Below are 27,855 nucleotides of genomic sequence, written 5' to 3'. Positions count from 1 at the left end.
TCACTAATGCATCAATGACCAGTGGCTGTACATTACCCCCTCATGCTGCATATTACAAATATCATTGGCAATTAACCACTTGCTGACCCGTTGCAGTATATGTACTGTGATGGGGTGTCAGCTACAGGCGTGCGTCCCTGCCTGTTTCAGGGTTTCTGGCACATGCCCCCACCCACCTACTCCCCTGTGATTTGACACAGCAAGAGACTGTCAACAGATCTCAGCCAATGATTCACGGCCGAGACCTGCTGATCGGCTGTGTCAAATCACAGCCCAGAGCTCTGTGTTGACAATCAATACAGGGCTCTTTACAGAGGGAATGATCGCTTTTTCTTTCTTTTCCCTGCAAAGCAGAGAAAATAAACAAATCGATCGGTAGTAAAAAGCAGCACACGTTACACATTGTTAGGCACACAATTAACCCCTTGATTGCCCCTAGATGTTAACCCCTTCTTAGCCGGTGTCATTAGTACAGTGACAGTGTATAGTATTATCACTGATCACTGTATTAGTGTCACTGGTGATGTGGCAGTAAGTTAGTTACCACAAAGTGTCAGGCCCGTGACACGATCACAGTCCCACTATTAGGGTCCTTTCACAAGAATGATCTGATCAGATCCGCCTGTACGTTTTTCAGGTGGATCTGATTGGATGCTCCATGCATCCCTAAGGGGCAGCGGATGACACCCGCTGCTATCCGCTTCCGATCCTATCCGTGAAATCCGGACGGATGGAAACCCTATTTTCCATCCATCCAGCGGATCGGATGGGATCGGATGAGAATGGACAGACGGTCCATCCTCATCCGATTCCCCCATAAAGGACAGCGGGGATCTGACACCTCTGTCTCCACACACAGAGCGGAGACGGAGCGGTCATCCGCCTGCTCAGCGGGGATCGGCGGATCGTTCCCCACTGAGTAGAACGGACTCCGTCAGCGGATGCGGACCATGTGAAAGGACCCTAAGTTGCTGATCACCACCATTTCTAGTATATATAAAAAAAATAAAAAATTCCATTATATATCCCATTTGTAGGCATTAATATACACTTATTTTTTTACTAAAGACAGCAGATTTCATTTTGGTCTAAATTATGGAAGAATTTTTTTTTTTTTTATTGGATGTTTTATAGCAGAAAGTAAAAAAATATTTTTTTTTTCAAAATTGTTTTTTTCTTTTTTCATTCACATAATAAAAGCGAACACACACCAGTGGTATGCAAATACCCTCAACAGAAAGCTTTTTTTTTGTGTAAAAAAATTACATACATTTTATTTGGGTACAGCGTTGCATGACGGGGGTAAAATCTTCTAGAGCTCAAGTGGTTAATTAACCTCCCAGAGAGTTAACCACTGCAGCCAGTTCACATGGGGATCGCAGTCACTGCCATCAATGCTGGGGGTTATTAAATAAGCTAGCACCATTGCTGGGGATCATTGTTGCAGAAACGGATGCGAATGCTGTGGATTATTATTGCGTAAATTGGCTGCTGTTTTAAGTATTTTCTTGTTTTGAAATGACACTAAAACTTTCTTTACACCTGGGGGGGGGGGGGGGGGGCAGTTTGCCACTGCATCCCGTCCGCATGCTGTATCCTGTCCGCCACCTGTATCCTGTCCGCATGCTCTGTCCGCCACCTGTATGTATTTATTCTGCCACATATTTTTTGTAAAAAATCCTAAGTGTATTTTGATTGATTTGCAAAAAAGTTATTACATCTACAAACTATGGAACTTTTTATTTTTAAATTGTTTTTACTAGTAATGGCAGCGATCAGCGATTATTAGAGGGACTGCGACATTGCGGTGGACAAATCTGACACTAAATGACACTTTGTATATTGACCCCCCAAAATAATATCTTGCCACCCCTTTGCCACCCCTGTTTTAAAAGTCTAGCTCCGCCACTGTTGGGCCAATGGGCCAGGAGAGAGAGTACAGAAGAAGATTCCTTTACAAAGATACTTTGCTCAAAGGACACTTTGTGAAGATCCTGTTAGGCTAGTAGGCCAGTTGAGAGAACGTTTTGCGAGTTGCTACCTCAGACAAGGAGGTAGAGGCTCATTGTCTCTTCAGAGGAGGTGATGTCAGAGTGAGGGACCCCTCGAAGAGATGTTTAAAACTCACAAGTTGGACAAGCTTGCTCAGGCTCTAGCAATATAGCTTGTCACAGAAGATGTGTTGCCTCGGTGTTACAGAAGGAAAGGGCACTGTGAACACCAGTTGGGTGGACTCCGCATGTCTTTATTCTGAACTTGTGGGTCTTACTCAGGGCCGGCCCTACCATGGGTCCCGGTGGGATCATGGGTCCCAGGCGGCATTTAGAGAGGGGCTGCCCCCGGCCGCCTCTTCTCTTCCTCGCCTATCACAAAAAAAAAAAAAAGAGGTCCGCGGCTGGCCGGACATGCACACTGCGCATGCGCCGCCGCTCGGCAAAGCCCCGTAAACATTCGGCTATTTCCGGAAATAGCCGAACATGTATTAGCTCTCCCGTGCGGCGGCGCATGCGCAGTGTGCATGTCAGGCCGGCCGCGGACGTGTTGACGTGTGGCGCCGGGCGGCGCCGTTTTTAAATCCTAAGGCGCCCTTTAGGAACAGGTAAGTGAGACTGCACACTACCTGTCATTATGCGGGGCTGCAGGCATACTACAGAAGATGCAGTGCTGTGGGCATGGTACATGCCCACAGCACTGCATCTCCTGTAGTATGCCCACAGCCCCGCATTCTCTTGTACCAAGTCCGTCTCCTGCACCATGCCCGCAGACCCTGCATTCTCCTGCACCATGCCCACAGACCCTGCATTCTCCTGCACCATGCCCACAGACCCTGCATTCTCCTGTACTATGCCCGCAGCCCCGCATTCTCCTGTACCATGCCTACAGCCCCGCATTCTCCTGCACCATGCCCGCAGACCCTGCATTCTCCTGCACCATGCCCACAGACCCTGCATTCTCCTGTACTATGCCTGCAGCCCCACATTCTCCTGCACCATGCCCGCAGACCCTGCATTCTCATGCACCATGCCCGCAGACCCTGCATTCTCCTGCACCATGCCCACAGACCCTGCATTCTCCTGCACCATGCCCACAGACCCTGCATTCTCTTGTACCATGCCCGCAGCCCCGCATTCTCCTGCACCATGCCCGAAGACCCTGCATTCTCCTGTACTATGCCCGCAGACCCTGCATTCTCCTGTACTATGCCCGCAGACCCTGCATTCTCCTGTACTATGCCCGCAGCCCTGCATTCTCCTGTACTATGCCCACAGCCCTGCATTCTCCTGTACCATGCCCGCAGCCCCGCATTCTCCTGCACCATGCCTGCAGACCCTGCATTCTCCTGTACTATGCCCGCAGCCCTGCATTCTCCTGTACCATGCCCGCAGCCCCGCATTCTCATGTATCATGTCCGCAGCCCCGCATTCTCCTGCACCATGCCCGCAGACCCTGCATTCTCCTGTACTATGCCCACAGACCCTGCATTCTCCTGTACTATGCCCGCAGCCCTGCATTCTCCTGTACCATGCCCGCAGCCCCGCATTCTCATGTATCATGTCCGCAGCCCCGCATTCTCCTGCACCATGCCCGCAGACCCGCATTCTCCTGTACCATGCCCACAGCCCCGCAGTCTCCTGTACCATGCCCACAGCCCCGCATTCTCTTTTACCAAGCCCACAGCCCCGCATTCTCCTGTACCAGGCCCGCAGCCCTGCATTCTCCTGTACCATGCCCGTAGCCCTGCTTTCTCCTGTACCATGCCTGCAGCCCCGCATTCTTCTGTACCATGCCTGCAGCCCCACATTCTTCTGTACCATGCCCGCAGCCCCGCATTCTTCTGTACCATGCCTGCAGCCCCGCATTCTCCAGTACCATGCCTACAGCCTTGCATTCTTCTGTACCATGCCCGCAGCACTGCATTCTGCTGTACCATGCCCGCAGCACTGCATTCTCCTGTACCATGCCTACAGCCCTGCATTCTTCTGTACCATGCCCGCAGCACTGCATTCTCCTGTACCATGTCCGCAGCCCTGCATTCTCCCGTACCATGTCTGCCACCCTGCGTTCTTCTGTACCATGCCCGCAGCCCTGCATTCTCCTGTACCATGCCTACAGCCCCGCATTCTTCTGTACCATGCCCGCAGCCCTGCATTCTTCTGTACCATGCCTGCAGCCCTGCATTCTTCTGTAACATGCCCGCAGCCCTGCATTCTCCTGTACCATGTCCGCAGCACTGCATTCTACTATATAGGGCGTGAATTTTTTTTTATATAGGTGTGATAGTAGCAGAAATATATTACTGTAAATGATTTCATTAGCGCAAGCATATATTTCTGCTACTATCACACCTATATATGTCTAGGTGTGTATATAAATATATGTATGTGTGTATATACACCACTATACACAAGTTCTGATGTTTTGACTGCCTCCAAAAACTCCCAAAAAATGCCAGCAAAAACACACCTGGGCATTTTTTTTTTTTGACGCTAGCGTTTTTTTGGCATTTTTTGGGGTTCTTTTGAGGCAGGCAAAACATCTGAACTTGTGTATAGTGGTATATATACACACATTATTATATGTATATAGACACCTAGCCATATATAGGTGTGATAGTAGCAGAAATATATTACTGTAAATGATTTCATTAGCGCAAGCATATATTTCTGCTACTATCACACCTATATATGTCTAGGTGTGTATATAAATATATGTATGTGTGTATATACATCACTATACACAAGTTCTGATGTTTTGCCTGCCTCAAAAGAACCCCAAAAAATGCTAAAAAAAACGCTAGCGTCAAAAAAAAAAATGCCCAGGTGTGTTTTTGCTGGCATTTTTTGGGGGTTTTTGGAGGCAGGCAAAACATCAGAACTTGTGCACAGTACCACTATACACAAGTTCAGATGTTTTTCCTGACTGCAAAGAACCCAAAAAAATGCCTGCTATTAAACCGGCAAGGTGTTACAGCAGCGAAGCCAACCTCCTGTGCTGAAAGTTTTCTAATACAAACAATCTTTTTTTTTATGGTTCTGGACATGCTACAGAGCTGAAACTTCACATGTACACCTTTTAGACCCACCAGATACTAAATCCAAAGTCAAAATCAAAAAATCTCTCTCTCTTTTTTTTTTTTTCAATAATTGGCTTTTTTTTATCAAAAATGACAATTTTTAAGAACTTTTGTTTGTGTGATTAATAGTTAATGGGGCATGACCCAGAACCCTAGGCACTTTTTAGGGGCATTTATTGGGTTTTAGGGCTTAAAAATTGTGTTTTTTGATTACCGAAGTTCGGGTCCCATTGATTTCAATGGGGTTCTGAAATCCGGGCCGAACTTTCGGGAAGTTCGGATGTTCTGGCCGAACCGAACTTTTCAAATGTTCGATCATCCCTAGGGCAGTCTCACTGATGTAAGTAGCATTCATCAATTTATGCTTAACCAAATTTCCTTCACAGGCTTGCTTGGAATTTTTGGGTCTGGCTAGGCCCTCCATTACTTAGTGTCAATTTCTATGCCATGTAGATAATGTATCTAGTTAGTTAGAGAGGGTAATGTCTGTTCACCTGTCCGAGCAGATTTTTGTTTGGCGCACCTCCCATGTATATAAAAGCATGTGAATATTTGTATAGCAGATATATTTTTTTTCACGTAATTTATTATATCAACTGGCCACATATGGGGTAACATTTGTTACTTCCCTTTTCCTCCTTTTCCAGGTTTGTGGGATACTCCATAGAAATTTCTAGAAAATCATTTTTGTAGGGGCGGCTGCCCAGAGCCAGTGAGGACATGGCTTGTTTGGCAGGGGTGAGTGTAGCACACTCATAGGTAGGTGCTAGTGAGAGAGTATAGTTTTTGGCTCTGTCTGCCAATCAGAGGAGCAGCAGGCAAATCTATATTACTTTCTGCCTACCAGAGAGCAGGATCTGTGAGTTAGGTCTGCTCAATGTGCTCAGTGTATGATTCATTCTGTTTAAATAGTGTTTCACACTGGTCCAATAGGGAGGCATGTTGGACAATGGAAAGGAAACCTGATCAATGGGTGCACAGTCCCAGTGACTGGCAGAGATCGGCTGTCTCGGTGCATTATGGAATACTGTATAAAAGCCAGGAGCACATGTGATGCAGGGTCTTTGGCTGGTGAGCAGAGTCCCTGAGGGAGGGTGGCAGCTGCCTCCTTCTCTGTAGTGGTGGCACATCGTCGCAGGCGGTCGGCCTGGGGATCAAAGGAACGTAACTGAACCCAGAGGTCCAGGAGAACTGAGTAAAGGGGGAGAGACACTGGAGACCCTCGAAAAACAGTATCGTGAGTACAGGTTATCATGTCAAGGGGCCTGACCTGAGGGGGCTGTTGAAGTTTTATTTGAGAACTTGGATAGGAGAAGGGATGAGTGGGATACTCCAACTTGAATGAACAATGCACAATTTGCTGGGACGTTTAGATATAACTGAGTGCGGCAAGGCCGCTGCTTCACCTTGTCACTAGCATGGAGAAGAATTATACTGGACTTGAATAACTCTGTGAATCGCTCTTCAGGGCCCAACTAGGCATCCCTTTTATCACTATTCTTCAGGGTTCTACACGGCACCCCCTTTACTGTGACTCTCTGTGTGAGCTAGCTCCTTTATCTCCTGACTTCACTGGAGTGGTCCCCTTCCTGTGCCGACACTTTGGCAAGTCCCTGAGTACTCACGGACACTGTTTTTCCAGAGAGACTCTGCCAGCAACTCCACTGTCAGCTACACTGGATCCTCTGCAGCTCAGCTCCACACCTGGTTCACCAGGCCGACTGCCTAAGACCACCTTCCTCATACACAGCAGGAGGAGAGACCAGCTGTCTGCCTCCTCCTGGGACTCTGCTTCCCGCCAAAGATGCCCTGTCACATGTCTCCTCCACTTTTATGAGCAATCCCAGGATGCATTGCAAGAATGCCCTCCCACTGGGACTCCCATAAAAGCTAATGTGTCACTGGCTGGGTTTCCTCTACTGTCCAACAAGCTCCCTCATTAGATGCAGTGGGGACACTCCCTCAGACCCAGTGAATCACACCTGGAGACATGCATCAGGCAACCTAACAGATCAGGTTCCCCTGATAAACAGAAGGAGCAATAGATGCTTTTTCTTAGCACCTACATAGGAGGGTGCTACATACAGAAGGTGGAAGAACTTACAATCTGTTACAGTATAAGGGAGGCTACAGACAGTAGGAGAGCTTACAAACTATTAGGGTAAGGGAGGTATTACAGACGGTAGAAGAGCTTTCAATCTATTAGGATATGCAGGTTGTTACAGAAGGTGGAAGAGTTTATAATCCATTGGTGTATATAGGAGAATGCAGAAGGTGGAAAATCTTACAATTTATTACGATATAAGGGCTGATACAGAAGGTAGAAGAGTTTACAATCTATTACAGTGTAGGAGCAATAGAGAAGTTAGAAGAGCTTACAGTCTATTAAGGTATAGGGGAGGATTTAAAAGGTGGAAGAATTTATAATCTATTAGCATTTAAGGGAGGATACAGAAAGTGGAGGGGCTTACATTCTATCAGGGTGTAAGGGAGAATAGGAAAAGTCGGAAAAGCTTACAAGCTACTAGGGTATTGGGGGGGCGGGGGTGTTACAGAAGGTGGAAGAGCTTATAGTCTATCAGGATGTAAGGGAGGATAGGAAAAGTTGAAAAAGCTTACAAGCTAATAGGGTATGGGGGGGGGGGGGGGTGTTACAGAAGGTGGAAGAGCTTATAGTCTATCAGGATGTAAGGGAGGATAGGAAAAGTTGAAAAAGCTTACAAGCTACTAGGGTATGGGGGGGGGGGGGTGTTACAGAAGGTGGAAGAGCCCACAGTCTATTAGGATGTAAGGGAGGATAGGAAAAGTCGAAAAAGCTTACAAGCTACTAGGGTATGGGGGGGGGGGGTGTTACAGAAGGTGGAAGAGCTTATAGTCTATCAGGATGTAAGGGAGGATAGGAAAAGTTGAAAAAGCTTACAAGCTACTAGGGTATGGGGGGGGGGGGGGGGTGTTACAGAAGGTGGAAGAGCCCACAGTCTATTAGGATGTAAGGGAGGATAGGAAAAGTCGAAAAAGCTTACAAGCTACTAGGGTATGGGGGGGGGGGGGGTGTTACAGATGGGGGAAGAGCTTATGGTCTATCAGGACAGGATGTAAGGGAGGATAGGAAAAGTCGAAAAAGCTTACAAGCTACTAGGGTATGGGGGGTGTGTTACAGAAGGTGGAAGAGCTTACAACCTGTTACAGTACAAGGGAGGATACAGAAAGTGGGAGAGCTTACAATCTATTAGGGTATGCGGGGTGTTACAGAAGGTGGAAGAGCCTACAATCCATTGGGGTATAAGGGAGGATACAGAAAGTGGGGGAGCTTACAATCTATTAGGGTATGCAGGGTGTTACAGAAGGTGGAAGAGCCTACAATCCATTGGGGTATAAGGGAGGATACAAAAGGTGGTTCCTGCTGCTGTCTCAGCCAATAAGGAGGGAGAGTCCCTGGAGTGCCGAGACTCTTGTGCACATCGCTGGCTCAAGATGGGGCTCAGGAAAGTATTAGGGGTCTGCTACACACATAGAATGCATGAAGGTAAACATTCTTGCACCTTTAGAACCACTTTAATCTGGCTCTGCACCAAATGGGGTACACAGTTTTGCGAGAGCAGTCTTACCTGAGATAGTATGCTCCGACTGTTCAGATAGTTATAACAGAAGATTCAGGGGCACGTACACATGTACTTTCTGCATAGACCTTTCTAACTGACAGGTGGCTAATTTTATGTCCTCCTTTGTATCATATAATTTGTTTTCTGGATAATTTTGTTAGAATCTGAATTATTTTGCACACATTTATATGACAATTTTATTGTAAATATGTATCTAGCCAATAACAGATTGCAAATTGCTACCTTCCAGGTTGATGTATGCCTCTTCAGCTGTAATTCATAATGAAAATTTTCACTTCCATGATAGCCTTCATTTCCGTTCCACGTTAACTTATACATAGTTCCATTGATCTTGTATGCAAGATTCACAGGTGGATCCAGCTTGACTGTGCAAAGAACAACAATAACAATAATAAAAGTAATGATCATACATTTAAAGTGGTTATAGTCTAAATCCAGCAATAATTAAAAAAATCATAAAAGATTGATAGGATGTGGCTTCTGTTAGGAATGCCCACCCGCATTCCGCCACTGGAGATAAAAAGTCAGTGATAGCGGCTGCAGCAGGACGATGGAGTAAGGTGATTATTACCGTGTGTTAGCTCATTCCCTAGCAAAAACAAACAACAGAATCTTCATTATTGGGGACAAAAGCAATTCTGATTACTTTTTTAAATGTGACAGGAAATAGACTTTAATATATATCTCTACCAAAAACTTTTTAGTTTTGAGTAGAGAAGGGTTTAACTCCCGGTCAGATTTTTTTTTACTAATTTATAGGGATTTAACTACTTCAGCTCCGGAAAAGATTTACCCGCTTAATGACCAGGCCATTTTATGTGATAAAGCACTGCGTTGCTTTAACTGACAGTTGCGCGGTCATGCGACGCTGTACCCAAATAAAATTGGTGTCTTTTTTTTCTCATAAATAGAGCTTTCTTTTGGGGGTATTTAGTCACCTCTGTGGTTTTTATTTTTTGCTCTATAAACAAAAAAAGAACCACAATTTTGAAAAAACAACCACTGTTTTTTACTTCTGCTATAAAAAAAAAAAAAAAAAAAAAATCTATTATTTTTTTTATCAATTTAGGCCAATATGTATTCTGCTACATATTTTTTGGTAAAAAAAATCCTAATACGTGTATATTAATTGGTTTGCGCAAAAAATATAGCGTCTACAAACTATGGGATACATTTATTGACTTTTTTTTATTGTTTTTACTAGTAATGGCGGTGATCAGCGATTTTTAGTGGCACTGCGGCAGACAAATCTGACACTAATTGACACTTTTTGTGGACCAGTGACACCAATACAGTGATCAGAGCTAAAAAAAATGCATGGTTACTGTATAAATGACACTGGCAGGGGAGGGGTTAACACTAGGGGAAATCAAGGGGTTAAGTGTGCTCCTAGGGAGTGCTTTCTAACTGTAGGGGACTGGATGTACTGGAGGAAAAGAGAGATCTGAGTTTTAGCTTAGCTTTTCCTCCCTGACAGAACAGCGTTCTGCCTTGTTTACATAGGCAGACCGGCGGCCATCACTGCTGCCGCACCCGCTGATTGGCTCCCACTGTGTCCAATCACAGCGGAAGCAGCGCTTTGGTGCCCCCAAAATCTAATGCACAAAATCACCTACATGTACGTGATTTTGCACAGCGGGGTACTGCGGCAGGTGATCCGGAAGTGGTGGTCAATCATCTCTTACTATAAACCAGGGGTCTGCAAACTATAGCCCATGAGCCGAATGCAGTCCGATGCAAGATTTTATTAGGCCCACAACTAGGGTCAGTGGCCTCTCGTAAGGGTTTCAGTCTCTCCCCTATATTCACAACCCAGCCCCCTACAGTCTCAAGCACACTTCGATGTAAGGGGAGTCTCTGATGGGGACCTTGATGTAAGAAAGGACTCTGATGGGGACACTGTTGTAAGGGGAGATTCTTATGGTGATCCTGATGTAAGGGGAAACTCTGATGGGGACCCTAATGTTAAAAGGTATTGGATAAGGACCCTTAGGTAAGAAGGACTCAATATAAGTAAGTATGAAAGGGGAGCTCTGATGGGGGCCCTGATATAAGGTGGGGGGGACTCTGATGGGGACCCTGATGTAAGGAGAGACTCTGATGGGGACCTTGATGTAAGGAGGACTTTGACGTAAATGGTACTCTGTTGTAAAGTGGGACTCTGATAAGGCTTAGATTTATTAAGTTTGTTCTAAAGGCACAAGGTTTTTTACCTTCATGCAAAAGCTCTGCACTGAGCTGGGCTCTGTGTGTGAAAGGACAAGGTCTATTCACAGGAGAGCGGTCTGGGAGTGAGCCTGCTTGAGTACCCCCATGGCATGAGGGAGGGAGGAGCCAGGACCACCGGTGGGGGACCCAAAAAGAAGAGGATTGGGGCTGCACAGAGAAGGTAAGTATACCAGGTTTTTTTTTTAATCCAACCTTTAGAATCACTTTAAGAATTTCTTTGATTTATTTTATTGATTTATTTTATTGAAGTTCTTAATCTTTCTCTAAATCATATTATACGGATTACAAAAGAGCTCATTAAGGCACTGCGTTAGGTCAGCTCATGCATTTTTGGCAACACAGAGCTCTTCAGTGCACACTATGCGCATTATGGGTGCTGAACTGCTGGGCCACTGGCAGCTTCTGTACAAGTGTTACAAGTGTGTTGGTAGTTACAATGCACTTTAATGCAGTGTTTTTCAACATTTTTCCAGTCAAGGCACTCTTTAAAATGCTGCACAATCTCAAGTCACCCCATTTTAAAATGTAAAAACCTAAACTAATAGTTTTACATAATAAAGCAACATCCACACATGTAGGACACCCAACATTGAGGTGATTTATTACTATCAAGCAGGGGTCTCCGAACTTTCAAAACAAATGGCCCGTTTACTGCCCTTTAAATATTAGGGGGGCTGGAACTATGGCCAGCGGGAGTAGAAAATGCCCTGGCATTGGTGGGAGTAAACAATGCCATAGGCTTGGTGGTCAGTGAGAGTAAAACAGGTACATCATTGATTTCAGATGGAGGAATAGTGCCCCATCACTGGTGTCAGATGGAGGAATAGTGCCCCATCATTAGTGTCAGATGGAGGAATAGTGCCCCATTATTGGGGTCAGATGGAGGAATAGTGCCCCATCATTGGTTTCAGATGGAGAAATAGTGCCCCATCATTGGGGTCAGATGGAGAAATAGTGCCCCATCATTGGGGTCAGATGGAGAAATAGTGCCCCATCATTGGGGTCAGATGGAGGAATAGTGCCCCATCACTGGTGTCAGATGGAGAAATAGTGCCCCATCATTGGGGTCAGATGGAGGAATAGTGCCCCATCACTGGTGTCAGATGGAGGAATAGTGCCACATCATTGGTTTCAGATGGAGGAATAGTGCCCCATCACTGGTGTCAGATGGAGGAATAGTGCCCCATCATTAGTGTCAGATGGAGGAATAGTGCCCCATCATTGGTTTCAGATGGAGGAATAGTGCCCCATCATTGGTTTCAGATGGAGGAATAGTGCCCCATCACTGGTGTCAGATGGAGGAATAGTGCCCCATCATTAGTGTCAGATGGAGGAATAGTGCCCCATCATTAGTGTCAGATGGAGGAATAGTGCCCCATCATTAGTGTCAGATGGAGGAATAGTGCCCCATCATTAGTGTCAGATGAAGGAATAGTGCCCCATCATTGGTTGCAGATGGAGGAATAGTGCCCCATCATTAGTGTCAGATGGAGGAATAGTGCCCCATCATTAGTGTCAGATGGAGGAATAGTGCCCCATCATTGGTTTCAGATGGAGGAATAGTGCCCCATCATTGGTTTCAGATGGGGGAATAGTGCCCCATCATTGGTTTCAGATGGAGGAATAGTGCCCCATCATTAGTGTCAGATGGAGGAATAGTGCCCCATCATTAGTGTCAGATGGAGGAATAGTGCCCCATCATTGGTTTCAGATGGAGGAATAGTGCCCCATCATTGGTGTCAGATGAAGGAATAGTGCCCCATCATTGGTTGCAGATTGAGGAATAGTGCCCCATCATTGGTTGCAGATGGAGGAATAGTGCCCCATCATCTGTGTCAGATGGAGGAATAGTGCCCCATCATCTGTGTCAGATGGAGGAATAGTGCCCCATCATTGGTTTCAGATGGAGGAATAGTGCCCCATCATTAGTGTCAGATGGAGGAATATTGCCCCATCATTAGTGTCAGATGGAGGAATAGTGCCCCATCATTAGTGTCAGATGGGGGAATAGTGCCCCATCACTGGTGTCAGATAGAGGAATAGTGCCCCATCATTAGTGTCAGATGGAGGAATAGTGCCCCATCATTAGTGTCAGATGGAGGAATAGTGCCCCATCATTAGTGTCAGATGGAGGAATAGTGCCCCATCATTAGTGTCAGATGGAGGAATAGTGCCCCATCTGTGTCAGATGGAGGAATAGTGCCCCATCATTGGTTTCAGATGGAGGAATAGTGCCCCATCATTAGTGTCAGATGGAGGAATAGTGCCCCATCATTAGTGTCAGATGGAGGAATAGTGCCCCATCATTGGTTTCAGATGGAGGAATAGTGCCCCATCATTAGTGTCAGATGAAGGAATAGTGCCCCATCATTGGTTGCAGATGGAGGAATAGTGCCCCATCATTGGTGTTAGATGAAAAAATAGTGCCCCATCATTGGTGTCAGTGGGAGGAATAGTGCCCCATCATTGGTGTCAGATGAAGGAATAGTGCCCCATCATTGGTTGCAGATGGAGGAATAGTGCCCCATCATTGGTTGCAGATGGAGGAATAGTGCCCCATCATCTGTGTCAGATGGAGGAATAGTGCCCCATCATCTGTGTCAGATGGAGGAATAGTGCCCCATCATTGGTTTCAGATGGAGGAATAGTGCCCCATCATTAGTGTCAGATGGAGGAATATTGCCCCATCATTAGTGTCAGATGGAGGAATAGTGCCCCATCATTAGTGTCAGATGGAGGAATAGTGCCCCATCACTGGTGTCAGATAGAGGAATAGTGCCCCATCATTAGTGTCAGATGGAGGAATAGTGCCCCATCATTAGTGTCAGATGGAGGAATAGTGCCCCATCATTAGTGTCAGATGGAGGAATAGTGCCCCATCATTAGTGTCAGATGGAGGAATAGTGCCCCATCTGTGTCAGATGGAGGAATAGTGCCCCATCATTGGTTTCAGATGGAGGAATAGTGCCCCATCATTAGTGTCAGATGGAGGAATATTGCCCCATCATTAGTGTCAGATGGAGGAATAGTGCACCATCACTGGTGTCAGATAGAGGAATAGTGCCCCATCATTAGTGTCAGATGGAGGAATAGTGCCCCATCATTAGTGTCAGATGGAGGAATAGTGCCCCATCATTAGTGTCAGATGGAGGAATAGTGCCCCATCATTGGTTTCAGATGGAGGAATAGTGCCCCATCATTAGTGTCAGATGAAGGAATAGTGCCCCATCATTAGTGTCAGATGAAGGAATAGTGCCCCATCATTGGTTGCAGATGGAGGAATAGTGCCCCATCATTGGTGTTAGATGAAGAAATAGTGCCCCATCATTGGTGTCAGTGGGAGGAATAATGCCCCGTCGTTGGTGTCAGTGGGAGGAATAATGCCCCGTCGTTGGTGTCAGTGGGAGGAGTAGTTTCCCATCATTCAGCTTCGGGTGTGGCTGCAGGAAGGTTCTCTGGCTGTGTGTCTGGAGCTGCTCCAGGTGATTTCTGTGAGAGGGGAGTTCGGTAAAATCTCTCCCAGCCCTGCTGGCCCCTATCTGGGGAGGCCATGCAGGCCAGCAGGGCCTCTCCTGCTGGAAGCTCTCAGCCATCCCCTGGGCTGATGGATGACATACCTGCTCCTGGACAAGCCATGGCTGGAGATCTCTCTGCCCCTGGTGAGGATGAGGATACCGAGTCCATTCGGGAGCGAGTGGTGGCCGGGATCAAGGTCCTGAATAGGGAGAGAGACCAGCTCTACAAACTGAGAGCAGAGTTGAAACGCCTGCGAAAGCAACGTGAAGGTTTGCACAGCCGCAGCCGTGGATCTATGGATTCGGAAATCCAGTTGGCAAAGGTCCGGGTTCAACACCAGGAAACCATTGTGGCCATGATGGAAGGTAAAGAGGGGCCCTTTAAAGAAAAGTTCTGCAATGACCGCAGATTTGCAAGGATGGCAAAGATGGAGGTGGAGGAGACCCCCAGTTCTGACCCCCTGCCCCCCAAGGTGAGGTGAGCAGCCTGTTGCCTTCTCAGGGCTCAGGAGGCATGCTTAAAGTGATCCAGGCAGTGGAGTCTCCAGTACGGGCGGATCAGCTGGTGTTTGGTGAGGAGAACATACCTGATAATGTGCCTGATAAGGTAAAACCTAGCAAGTCACAAGTGACTGATAAAACTATTTTTGTGCCATTTAACACCTTGGCTAATACTGATGTTTTGCCCAATGACACCCAGGCTGGTAATTTTGTATCCAGCAATATTTCAGCTGCTGATGTTTCCTTGCAGGAAAAACTGCGTTTAAAAAATGACATTGCAGCAAAGGAACTACAAGAGCCTGAACAACCCATTAACCCCCCTTTTGCTGAGCCCAAGGCTGTTTGTCCAGTCACAGCTGTTGTTCAGGACTCTACACTGCAGCATCAGGCCACCTGTGGTACTACAGCAGACACTGTGATAATGAATGGTGATTGTAACGATTCTTCTAACGATTCTTCTATTTCAGGTGTTCTGAATAGTGCTGCCAATATGTGTGCAATAGACAATCCTGCTGGCTCAGTACAAGCAGTTAATAATAAGGATAATAATAATAATGTACCGGCTAAAGTCACATCAGTGTGGGGTCTTGGCCCTGATAAGCCCTCTTTTGCTCAGGTGGTACGCTCTGCACCTGGTAATATTATTAAGCCAGGGCTGCAGCCAATGAGGAACCCTGCTTCCAGGCAGAGATTTACACCACAGACTGCCATTTTGAGCACCCCTGGTTCCGGTCTTGGGTCTCTGGCTTCTGCTGGGGGTCCAAGGCGTAATGTAGTCATTCTTAAATGGGAAGGTGGTGCAGTCTCTCCAGCACGGCGTGTGGTGGTGGATATGATTTTGGAGATGGGCTTTGGGGCGAATGACCTTTATGCCCTAATACATGTAGCTGGGAGCCGGGAGTACACAATCAGCTTCACCAGGCCAGAGGGTCTTGACCTGTTCTGGGAACGATATGAGGCTCGGTGCAGGTCAAGACCCGAATGGGAAGATCTGGCACCAGTTGCTGTTTCACAAAGATCAACGGTTAAAAAAATAACCATCATCCTCACTAACGAGAGTGTTCCTGCTCGGGACTTGGAGGTCTGGTTAAGGAATTATGGTGAGGTTTTGACAACGCCAAATAAAATCCTTGATGAGCGTGGCATCTGGACTGGGGGTTGGTCAGTAACGGTCAGGTTGGCCAGGGATGGGAATGTTGTCCGTCACCTGCCCTCCTCGGCTTTCATAGGGAGGGATAGGATGACTGTTTTTTATCCTGGTCAGCCAAAGCTGTGTCACCGCTGTGGAGAAAAGGGGCATTTTAGCTCCTCCTGTTCAGCCTTAATATGTTCGGTATGTCGGGGACAGGGTCATGTGGCCAGGGACTGCACCCAGGCGATAAGGTGCAACCTGTGCTTGCGCCTTGGCCACCCCTACAGCCGATGTCCGGAGGCCTGGCACAATATGGAGAAGGAGGTAGTAGATGAGCTGTTGAGGCTGGACAGGATGGAGGATGAGGCCCCTGGTGTACCATCCTCCTCTGCGGTGACTGACCCCCCAGGTCCTGTTCAGGATCCCTCCCCAGTTTCTGTGGCCAACCCTCCTGTGTCTGTAGGTATTCCTTCTGTGGCTGTCTCTGTGTCCCCCCAGCCTACTGTACCCGCTCCTCTTGTGTCAGAACCTTCTAAGTCTGTGCCCCCTGAGTCAGTCTTGCCCCATGAGTCTCCTAGGTCTGACTTAAGGGAAGGTCCCCCCCCACCTGGAGCGGTGGCATGTGCCAAAAAGGGTGCTGCTGCTTCTTCTGTAAAGAAGTCTTCTGCGAAGACTTTGAAGAAAAAAACAAGAGATGAAAACATCTCGGAGTCTGACCTGCAGTACCTGGAGGAGAGAAGGAGGGTTGTGAGGCGGAAGAGACAGGCGGTGAGGACGGAACAGGGACAGGAAGAACCAGTGTCTGTCCCCAACCGTTCTAGGGCTTCCGCTTGGGATATTTCCTCATCTGGAGCTTCCTCTGAACAAAATTCAGATTCAGAAATGGAGTTGGAGGAGGCCTCAAGAAAAAGAGAGGCTTCTGGTGATGAGCAGCAGAGGGGAGCTAAGAAGCAATCCACCCAATAACCCAAATGGCGGTTCCCCCTCCGTTAAAAGTGGTGACAATAAATGTCGCCAGTATTAAGTCGGTAAGAGCTCGTTCTATGGCCTTCTTTTTGTTCAGCCAATTAGATGCTGAAATTTTATTTTTGCAGGAGACTAGGCTCACCTCCTTGGCAGATATTCATATGGCCAAGAGAGAGTGGAGGTATGGTCCATCTTACTGGTCTCTTGCGGCCGAGCCTTACAGCGGGGTGGCGGTGTTGTTTAAAACCGGCATGGTAACTGTCCGGCGGGTTATTGAGGTGGAGATTGGGAGATGTATGGTCTTAGACGTCCTTGTGGGAGGGCAGGACCTGCGCCTAATTAATATTTATGGGCCGCACACAAAGTGGGACAGGAAATGCCTTTTTACAAGGATCAAGCCATTTCTTTTTACATCCCGGCAAGTGGTTTTTGGAGGTGACTTTAATACTGTGACTAGGCCCAAGGACAGGAAGGACTTCAATGACAGGCTGGGATATGATAGCGTTTTTTTAAATAGTATGGTTAGGGATGCTGGTCTTGTGGATGTGCACATTAAGCACCTTCCGGATGACACAGGGTTCACCTTTCATCGAGGTAATAGTCAGAGTAGGATAGATAGGTTTTTTTTGAAGGAGGCCTCTGCTTTCTCACCCCCAGTGGTGCAGGCAGTGGAGTTCTCTGATCACTGTATGCTATCTGTGGTCTTGAATGCTTCAGACTTCCCTCAGAGGGGCAAAGGCATCTGGAGATTGAATTCGACTCTCCTTGAGGAAGAACATATTAGACAATCCTTTGAGGAATTCTTTCAGGCACAGGTGACCATCCTGGACTTTTGTAGCAGCAAGGCTGAGTGGTGGGAGCTGACCAAAAAGAGGATTGCTGGATTCTTCAGGGGCCTAGCCAATAAAAAACAGTTTAATAGATACATGACCTACCAACGTTTGCGGAGGAAGCTGGATATTCTTGTCTCGAGAGGAGGAGATCCTGGGGCAATCTCTGAAGTGAAAATCCTCCTCAGGAAGGTTCTGGAGCGGGACTATGGGAAATACCACTCGCCTGACCCTTACCAGAACTGCAAACAGGGTGTAGCTGTTAAGATGGTCGTTGGCCTTAAGGATAGTACAGGTTCCTTGACAAAGTCCAGGTCAGGGATCCTGGAGGTCGTGAGGTCTTTTTATGCTGAACTTCTTGGGAGGAAAGAGCTTGACCGAGACAAGATGGAAAGCTTTTTGGACTCTACTCCAGGTCTAAATGGTGGAGATGTCCCTTTGATGAATTTGACAGAAGAGATCACAGTTGAAGAGGTGACGAGGGCAATTGAACAGCTTGCCATCAAGAAGTCACCTGGACCGGATGGTCTGACGGCTGAGTTTTACAAAGCCTTTAAGTCTATTCTGGCCCCACATTTGGTAGAGATTTTTAACAGTTGTCTTGCTGAGGGGGTGCTTCCCCCTTCCATGAGACACTCAGCTGTGATTCTTCTTTCAAAAGGTAAAGATCCTTCGATGATTGAGAATTGGCGCCCCATCAGCCTTCTCAATGTCGATAGAAAGGTGCTGGCGAAGATACTTTTCTGGCGCCTATCGGCAGTAGCAGAGTCTTTGCTTTCTCGCCATCAGCACTGTTCGATCCAGGGTAGGAGCACCTTCACAGCGGTTTTAGCTGTCCGGGAGGCCTTGGAGCAGTGCAGGGCTGCAGGCTGGGGAAAGTATTTACTGGCATTGGATCAGGCAAAGGCTTTCGATCGTGTCAACCATGAGTACCTGTGGTTGCTCTTTAGTAAGTACGGTCTGCCGGGTGGTTTTGTCGATTGGTTAAAAGTCTTGTATAAGGGGGCAGAAAGCTTCCCTCTTGTTAATGGTTGGGTTGGACAGTCCTTTGAGGTTGGTTCTGGGGTGCGCCAGGGTTGTCCCCTGAGACCCCTGCTCTATGTGTTTGAAATCGACCCCTTCATCAGGAGGCTAGAGAGCAGCATGTTGTGTGGGGTACCAGTGGGAATCCCGGGTGAGCCGCCTTTGAGGGTTGTTGCCTATGCGGATGATGTGTCAGTGATTGTCACTGGGACAGATGAAGCAGAGGAGGTGGTCTCTCTGACATCACGGTACTCTGAAGCATCAGGCTCCAAGATCAATCAGGAAAAGAGTGAAGTTTTTTGGATGGGAAAGGAAGGTGAGGGGTTTGATCTCCCGGACACCTTTCCAGTGCCCCAGGAAAAAATTAAGATATTAGGCATTGAATTCGGACCTGGCGATTATGGCCTTAAAAACTGGGAAGGCAGGCTGGAAGTTGCCAATACTAAGGTGGTCAGCTGGAAGAGATGGAAGTTATCTCTGAGGGAAAGGGTTGATCTGATTAAGACTTACCTGATACCGATCTTCTTGTATGTCAGCCCTGTCTGCATCTTGCCAGTGTCTCTCTATGCTAGGATCTATAGTGTGTTCTTCCAGATGCTATGGGGGAACAGACTGAACCCCATCAAGAGGAATGTCACCTATCTATCCAGGAGGGAGGGTGGCTTAGGTATGGTCAACCCCGTTCTTTTCTTTTCACTGCTATTTCTTAAGTTTAACATTGGTAGTATGCTTGCAGTGGAACCTCCTGGATGGGCAGGCATGTTTAGATCTTGGTTTAGGCCTTTTCTGCGACTTTGGGAAGAAGGTGGCCAAGTGAAGAATCTCAGGGGTCATCGTGGTCAGCTCCCAGCCTATGTCGCTCCGTGTCTGAAGTTGCTGCGGCAGTGGCGACTGTCGGCTGAAGATCTCAGATCTGCTCCGAGGAAAGTCCTTATGAGCCGAGTCTTGAGCGAAGTCTTTCATGACCCACTGGCCTTAAGGGATTGCCCAGGCCCAATTTTGAGGGAAGGGTTAAGATTGATTAATTTGGCTAGAGTCCCCCTTAAATTCAGGGATCTGGCCTGGTTGTGCTTCCATGGGAGGCTCTATGTTCGGGGCAATTTGAAATTCCGCAGTGGGATGGATCGTGGTTGTCCTCGGGAGGAATGTTCAGGTGAGGAGGAGACTATGGACCATTTTCTGCTTCGTTGCCCTTTTAACATAGAGGTATACAAACAGGTGGGGCGGGCCCTCTGTGTTCCTTTCCTCTCCAGGCTGGGTTATGCTGAGTGGGTGTATGGAGCATTCAATACTGGTGGGGGCTTTTGTTTGGATACACTTTTTTTAGTTAGCTTAGTAGTCCGTTATTACACCTGGAACGCACGGTGTCAGGTCACCCTTCGGCGTAAAATCCTTCCTGTTCAGGTGGTGGTGTGTGACATTCTGCATGAGGTGGGGAAGATTCGGGCGCTTGAGAGAGACAAGTGGGGTCAGAGGGCTTGGTTGAAGGCGTGGAGGGGTTTCAAGCCTCCCTGACTGCCAGGAGTCTCTGTCCTGGGTGTGGCTTTCTGTCTCTTATCACCCTAGATTTTTTCTTAATGCTCAGTTTTTGATAAATGGCTGCATACATAGGTGGTGGGTTGTGCCTCTTAGGCCCTCTCTGCTGCTTTATGTAAATAGTTTTCTAAAAATGTTGGAAGTGGATTATGTATATATTGTATATATTCTGCACATGGATGTGTATTCCTTTCTTTTCTGTTGGAATATTGTACTATAGTTATGTTTTTTACTTTTGTATAAAATATGTTGCTTGATTCTTTTCAATAAAAGATCAATAGTGTCCCACCGTTGGTGTCAGTGGGAGGAATATCGCCCAATAGTTGGTGTCAGTGGGAGGAATAATGCCCAATAGTTGGCGTCAGTGGGAAGAATAGTGCACCATCATTGGTGACGGTGGAAGGAATAGTACCACAAGGATCAGACAAAGGTAAGCAAAGGGCTGCATTCGCCCCACAGGCGGCAGTTTGGAGACCACTGTTCTAGTTCAATATGTAATATATTGTCAAAAGTATTGGGACACCTGCCTTTACATGCACATGAACTTTTATGGCATCCCAGTCTTAGTCTGTAGGGTTTGACCATTCTTCCAGAAGCGGATTTGTGAGGTCAGGCACTGATGTTGGACGAGAAGGCCTGGTTCACAGTCTCCGCTCTAATTCATCCCAAAAGTGTTCTAACCTGTTAAGGTCAGGACTCTGTGCAGGGCAGTCAAGTTTCTTCACCCCAAACTCACTCATTCATGTCTTTATGGACCTTGCTTTGTGCACTGGGGCACAGTCATGTTGGATTAGGAAGGGGCCATCCCCAAACTCTTCCCACAAAGTTGTGAGCATGCAATAAATTGTCCAAAATGTCTTGGTATGTTGACATCTTAAAAGTTTCCTTCACTGGAACTAAGGGGCCAAGCCCAACCAACCCCTGAAAAACAACCCAACATCATAATCCCCCCTCCACCAAATGATTAGGACCAGTGCACAAAGCAAGGTCCATAAACACATGCATGAACGAGTTTGGGGTGGACAAATTTGACTGGCCTTCACAGAGTCCTGGCCTTAACCCGATAGAAAAACTTTGGGATGAATTAGAGTGGAGACTGTGAACCAGGCCTTCTCGTCCAGCATCAGTGCCTGACCTCACAAATGTGTTTCTTAAAGAGTGGTCAAACATTCCCATTGACACATTCCTAAACCTTGTGGACAGCCTTCCCAGAAGAGTTGAAGCTGTTATAGCTGCAAAGGATGGGCCAATTTAATATTGAACCCTAATGATCTATGATTGGGATGCCATTAAAGTTCATGCTCATGTAAAGGCAAGCATCCCATTACTTTTTACAATATAGTGTACATACAAATAAGTTGTACTTACTGTGGCAAGTCGTTGTAAAGTTCAAAATCTCGGCCAGGATCTCTTTAGTGGTAACATCTTGCACTATTACATGAAAAGGATCATCAGTGGGGTCGGCAAACAGATCTGTCATATTACAACTGAATTTATTTTCATCATGTGCCATTTTCATTAGGATGCATTGCCAGTTCCCTAAAATTCTGTAGTGAAATGAGGAGGGTAATCAAAAAAAAGATACATTTATGTATAACTAATGTATATGTTCTTTATAAATATTCACTGCGGAAAAGCAGGTTAAGGCCTCATGCACACTTTAGTCTCTAAAACATCTTCATGTTAATCTATGTCTCCATGCACATATTCATATTAATCTATGTGCCCATGCACATATTCATATTAATCTATGTGTCCATGCACATATTCATATTAATCTATGTGCCCATGCACATATTCATATTAATCTATGTGTCCATGCACATATTCATATTAATCTATGTGTCCATGCACATATTCATATTAATCTATGTGTCCATGCACATATTCATATTAATCTATGTGTAGAAGCATTTAGAGGCAGGGGCGTTTAATGGCAGAAAAGTCATCACTTGTGTGCTCAGGAGAGAAGATTTTGAGCATAAAAGGCTCTCTAAAGCGCATAAACACGCATTAATGCTAGGTTCGTTTAGGCACATCCCTGCATAATTATGTTCTAATGGGCAGAATTTTAGCCAATAGAATATATTAACACCAAGCGTGTGAACACACATGCATAAAAAGCGACCTTTTATCACGTTTTCGCTGCTGCTAAACTCCTTTAGGAGAAAAAAAGCATCAGTAGAAAACAGTGTGCATGAAGCCTAAGTATATAAAACAATTTAAACCAATAACTGATTTTCAAAAGGAGTCTGTAAAGGACAAAACACAGAGGTTGCCATTTAAAATGCTAGTTGCCTGGCAATCAGTAAATTGGACAAACATTATTTATTTTATTATTTCAACACTGCAAGTCACCAACCAGGAAAAGGTTTACAAGTGAGAATATCTGGCCTTTTTCATGGTCACCGAAGCCTACAATTCCAGGCAAAATTTGGCAGCATCAGTATGCATCAATTATCATGACAATAACTTTATAACTTGTAACTAGTTTGCCCACCAGGGGTCAGGAATGCATAATGTACAGAGTGCAGGGGTCAGGAGTGTGTAACGTACAGAGTTTAGGGGTCAGGAGTGTGTAACGTACAGATTTTAGGGGTCAGGAGTGTGTAACGTACAGAGTTTAGTGGTCAGGAGTGTGTAACGTACAGAGTTTAGTGGTCAGGAGTGTGTAACATACAGAGTTTAGTGGTCAGGAGTGTGTAACGTACTGAGTTTAGGGGACAGGAGTGTGTAACGTACAGATTTTAGGGGTCAGGAGTGTGTAACGTACAGAGTTTAGTGGTCAGGAGTGTGTAACGTACAGAGTTTAGGGGACAGGAGTGTGTAACGTACAGATTTTAGGGGTCAGGAGTGTGTAACGTACAGAGTTTTGGGGTCAGGAGTGTGTAACGTACAGAGTGCAGGGGTCAGGAGTGTGTAGCCTACAGAGTTTAGGGGACAGGAGTGTGTAACATACAGAGTGCAGGGGTCAGGAGTGTGTAACGTACAGAGTGCAGGGGTCAAGCGTGTGTAACATACAGAGTGTAGGGGTCAGGAGTGGGTTTCCTACAGAGAGCAGCCAACAAGAATGAGTGACACACAGAGTGCAGGGGTCAAAAGCGCATAACGTACAAAGTGCACGGGTCAGGATTGTGTAACCTGTATATACACTCACATACAAGCACGTTCACATACATAGAAACACTCATACCCCCATACCTTCACTGTACCTGGCTAACTTTTTTTGCAGAGTGCACGGCAGGTTTACAACACAGCATAGTAAAGACTGGGAGGGAAGTTGGGACTCAGAAGGCAGTGCATTTACAGCATTCCCTCCATCCTCTAAACTGTTTATACTGGCCTGAGGTGAGCTATGGAGCCTGCTGGTGGGAGACATTGATCGGTGCTGTGGGTTGCAGCACATCTATTGACAACCAGGACAGTTTTTACCACACATATTGCCACATGGTGCCCACCCTCTCAAATGAAATCCCTTCGCCCAGGGCAGCTGCTTCTCAAACTGAGGTCAGTTGCTGATGTTGGACTAGAAGCCTTGGCTCCAATTCATCTCAAAAGTGTTTATTAGGTTTGATTTCAGGTTCTATGCAGGCCTTTCAAGCTCCAGATCAAACCATGTATTTGAAAAATCTGGCTTTATGCACAGTGGGGCAGTTATGTTAGAACAGAAAAGGGCCTTCTCCAAACTGTTGCTGGTTGGAAGCTCACAATTTTTTAAATGTCTTTGTAAGCTGTAAATCAATAATTCAGAGGGGTATCCACGTACGTCTGCCTAAAAAATGTACATTTCAGTTTGTTTAGCTGAATCTCTTGGGTGAAGTTTCATTCTGTGACCCTAGGCATTAGCCAACAATAGATGGTCCCTGCTGAACTGGTCAAGATTCAAACTGTCTATGGCTGGCTTTAGGAGCCAGCAGTGAGCAGCTCATTGATGCAAAGGAAGAGGATTATTCTCCTTAACCACTTAAGCCCCGGAAGATTTTACCCCCTTCCTGACCAGGGCCTATTTTGCGATTTGGCACTGCGTGAATTTAACGGACAATTGCGCGGTCGTGCGACGCTGTACCTAAACGAATTTGACGTCCTTTTTTTCCCACAAACAGAGCTTTCTTTTGGTGGTATTTGATCACCTGTGTGATTTTTTGATCATCATATAAACACAAAAAGTGCGTCAATTTTGCAAAAATAACAATATTTTTCAATTTTTTTTATATGAAATTCCCCCCCAAAAAATAATGAAAAAATTACAATTTAACATTTTAGGCCAATTTGTTTTATGCTACATATGTTTGGTAAAAAAAAAAAATCGCAAAAAGCACATTTTGATTGGTTTACGCAAAAGTTATTGCGTTTACTAACTAAGGGAAAGATTTTTGTCATTTTTTTTTAACGAGTAATGGCGGCGATCTGCAATTTTTTTTGCGGGACTGCGACATTGCGGCGCACAGATCGGACACTTGACTGACATTTTTGACACTTTTGGGGTTACCAGTGACAGTACTACAGTAATCATTGCTATACATATGCACTGTTACTGTAAAAATGACACTGGCAGGGAAGGAGTTAACTTTATTTGAGAGGGAGGGGTTAAGTGTGTCCCTAGGGGCGTGCTTCTAACTGTGATTGGATGTGGCTACTGGTGTAAGAACAGAGATCAACGGTCCTACATAGCAGAACCGTATGATCCCCATTCTTACACAGAGGAGAATGACAGGCGGCTGTGTTTACATTAGCCGCCTGCCTTTCTCCCGCTCTAACGGACAATCGTGAGTGCCCGGCAGACATCAAGAAGAAATTCGGGAAACAAAACGGTGTGGGGTCCCCCCAATCCATAGCAGGCCATAGCAGGCCCTTCAGGTCTGGCATAGATTTTGAGGGGAACCCCACACTAAAATGTTTTTTAAAAAATGGCGTAGGTCCCCCCCCCCCAAAATACATACCAGACCCTTACACAGGTCAGGAAAGGTAGGGGATGAGTGAGTGCCCTCCCCCTCTTGAACCATACCAGGCCACATGCCCTAAACATAAGGGGTGTGCTTTGGGGCAGGGGGGACTCTGCCCCCCTCAAGCACTTTGTTTCCATGTTGATGAGGAGAAGGGCCTCTTCCCCACAACCCTGGTCGGTGGTTGTGGGGGTCTGCTAGTGGGGGGCTTAGCAGGATCTGGAAGCCGCCAGATCCTGGCCTCCCCCCTATGTGAATGAGTATGGGACACATAGTATCCCTATGGGTGTAGTATAAAAAATGACAGTATGCAGTTTTTACAAGTTCTTTATTTAAAAAACAAAAATAAAAAACAATGTAAATCTATTGTAAATCATGCCGCCCACCTCCACTGTCGACTCAAAAAAGAAAAAAAAAAACCGACCACTCCCACTAAAGGATCTGCCAATTCCTAATGTCTCTTTTTTTTTTTTTTTAAATAACAAAAATGTTATATTTACCTGCTCTGTGTAATGCTTTTGCCATCTCCTCTTCTCGGGTCCAACGCCAGCACTCCTGACTCCTCCCTCCTGCCAGTTGCCCCCACAGCAAGCAGCTTGCTCTGGAGGCAGCCAAGCAGACATGCTCCCGACCTGCGGCTCTGTGTGTTCATTCAAACACGGAGCGGCGGCTCAGTTCCGCCCTTCTGTCTCCTGATTGGCTCACTGGCTTTGATTGACAACAGCGGGAGCCAATGACTGCTGCCAGAAGCCAATCAGAAGTGCAATTGCCTGGAGAGGCAAGGCTCTCGTGGACGTCAATGGATTGAGAGGGGGCTCTGGTAAGTATTATGGGTGGGGGGGGGGGGCAAAGAATGCATGAAAGTATAAACCTTGTGCCTTTACAATCACTTTAACAACCAGCTATTCACAGTTTGTGATGGAGAAAAAAAATGCAAGACGCATGTAAAATCACATCAAAAAAGCAACACTTGCATTTTTATTGCGGGTCCATTAAAGTCTATTGCGCGCAAAACGCAATCTGCTGCGGGAAAAAGAGTCCATGACCCTTTTCAAGAACACACCAGCTTAAAAACGCATAGATATGAACATATACCATAGAAAACCATGTAAAATGGACTGTAGTGTGTTTCTGCAAACTGCAATACTCACTAAAAAGGCATAGGTGTGAATCCAGCCTCAGTCATACACTCTGTGTTAGCCCTTTAGAAGAAACCATCAAATAAACTGTTCACAAGAATGATGGCATGCTACACCTAGGCATATATTGCCTACATCATTTAAAGCGGAATTCCACCCAAAAGTGGAACTTCCGCTGATCTGCTTCCTCCCCCCCTCCCCCACTTCAAGGAGACAGTGCCGCGACACCGTCCCTTTGAAGTTTGGGCCTCCTCCTCCTTCCTCCACTGCTGGGCCAATTGGAAAGCACATGCGCAGTAGGGAACTGGCTGTAAAGCCAAAAGGTTTCGCTGTCGGTTTCCCCTGACAAATGGCGGCAGCACCTGACAGCCAATCGGAAAATCAGCTGGGGTGCCAACATTGCTGGTTCCTTGGACGGTAAGTGTCTATATATTAAAAGTCAGCAGCTACAGTATTTGGAACGGAAGGATTTGCCCCCTTAATGACCAGGCCATTTTTTTTGCGATTTGGCACTGCGTTATTTTAATGGACAGTTCGCAGTCGTGCGACACTGTGCCTGAATAAAATTAATGTCCTTTTTTCCCTACAAATAGAGATTTTTTTTGGTGGCATTTGATGACCTCTGCGATTTTCATTTTTTGCGCTATAAACAAAAAAAAAGTGACATTTCTGGAAAAAAAAAAAAAAACAATATTTTTCACATTCTGCTAATAATAATATATAATATAATACTGTATAACAATCCCCCCCCCAAAAAAAAAATTTAAATCAAATTTTTTCAACATTTTAGGCCAATTTGTTTTCTGCTACATATTTTTGGTGAAAAAAAAAAAAACGCAATAAGCGTATTTTGATTGGTTTGCGCAGAAGTTATCGCGTCTACAAACTAGGGGAAAGATTTATGTCATTTTTATTTATCTTTTTTTTACTAGTAATGACGGAGATCAGAGATTTGTAGCGGGACTGCGACATTGCGGCAGACAATTCAGACCCCTAACTGTCTTTTTTGACACATTTGGGGGGACCAGTGACATTACTACAGTAATCAGTGCTAAAAATATGCACTGTGACTGTAATAATGACATTGGCAGGGAAGGGGTTAACCTAGGGGTGATCAAAGGGATAAGTGTGAGCCTAGGGGAGTGTTTACTAACTGTATGGGGGATGGGCTTGTGAAATGAGCGTAGAAACCTGTGATCCTATATAATAGGATTACAGGTGCTCTGTGATCATTTCACAGAGAATAACGGTCAGCTGCGTTTATAACAGCTGACTGCTCTTCTCTCTCAGTGGGAACGATCGCGGGTGCCTGGCCAGTGCCATCTTAAGAGCCTTATAGGCCCC

General features: G+C 46.1%; 1 protein-coding gene across 1 annotated transcript in view; it reads right to left on the bottom strand.

Annotated features, from left to right (window-relative positions):
- Window positions 1-27,855, bottom strand: part of LOC309558110 (interleukin-21 receptor-like) — a 111,283-nt gene that overhangs the window by 39,175 nt on the left and 44,253 nt on the right. Inside the window, exons 4-5 of the mRNA XM_082261084.1 lie at window positions 21,798-21,976; window positions 8,920-9,062 (exon numbers count right to left, since the gene is read on the bottom strand). Coding sequence (XP_082117210.1) covers window positions 8,920-9,062; window positions 21,798-21,976 — 322 coding nt within the window. The remainder of the gene's footprint in view (window positions 1-8,919; window positions 9,063-21,797; window positions 21,977-27,855) is intronic.

Source organism: Pelophylax lessonae (genome assembly GCF_965119305.1).
Source record: "Pelophylax lessonae genome assembly, chromosome: 6".
Lineage (NCBI taxonomy): Eukaryota > Metazoa > Chordata > Amphibia > Anura > Ranidae > Pelophylax > Pelophylax lessonae.
This window is presented reverse-complemented; position numbering and strand designations above follow the sequence as displayed.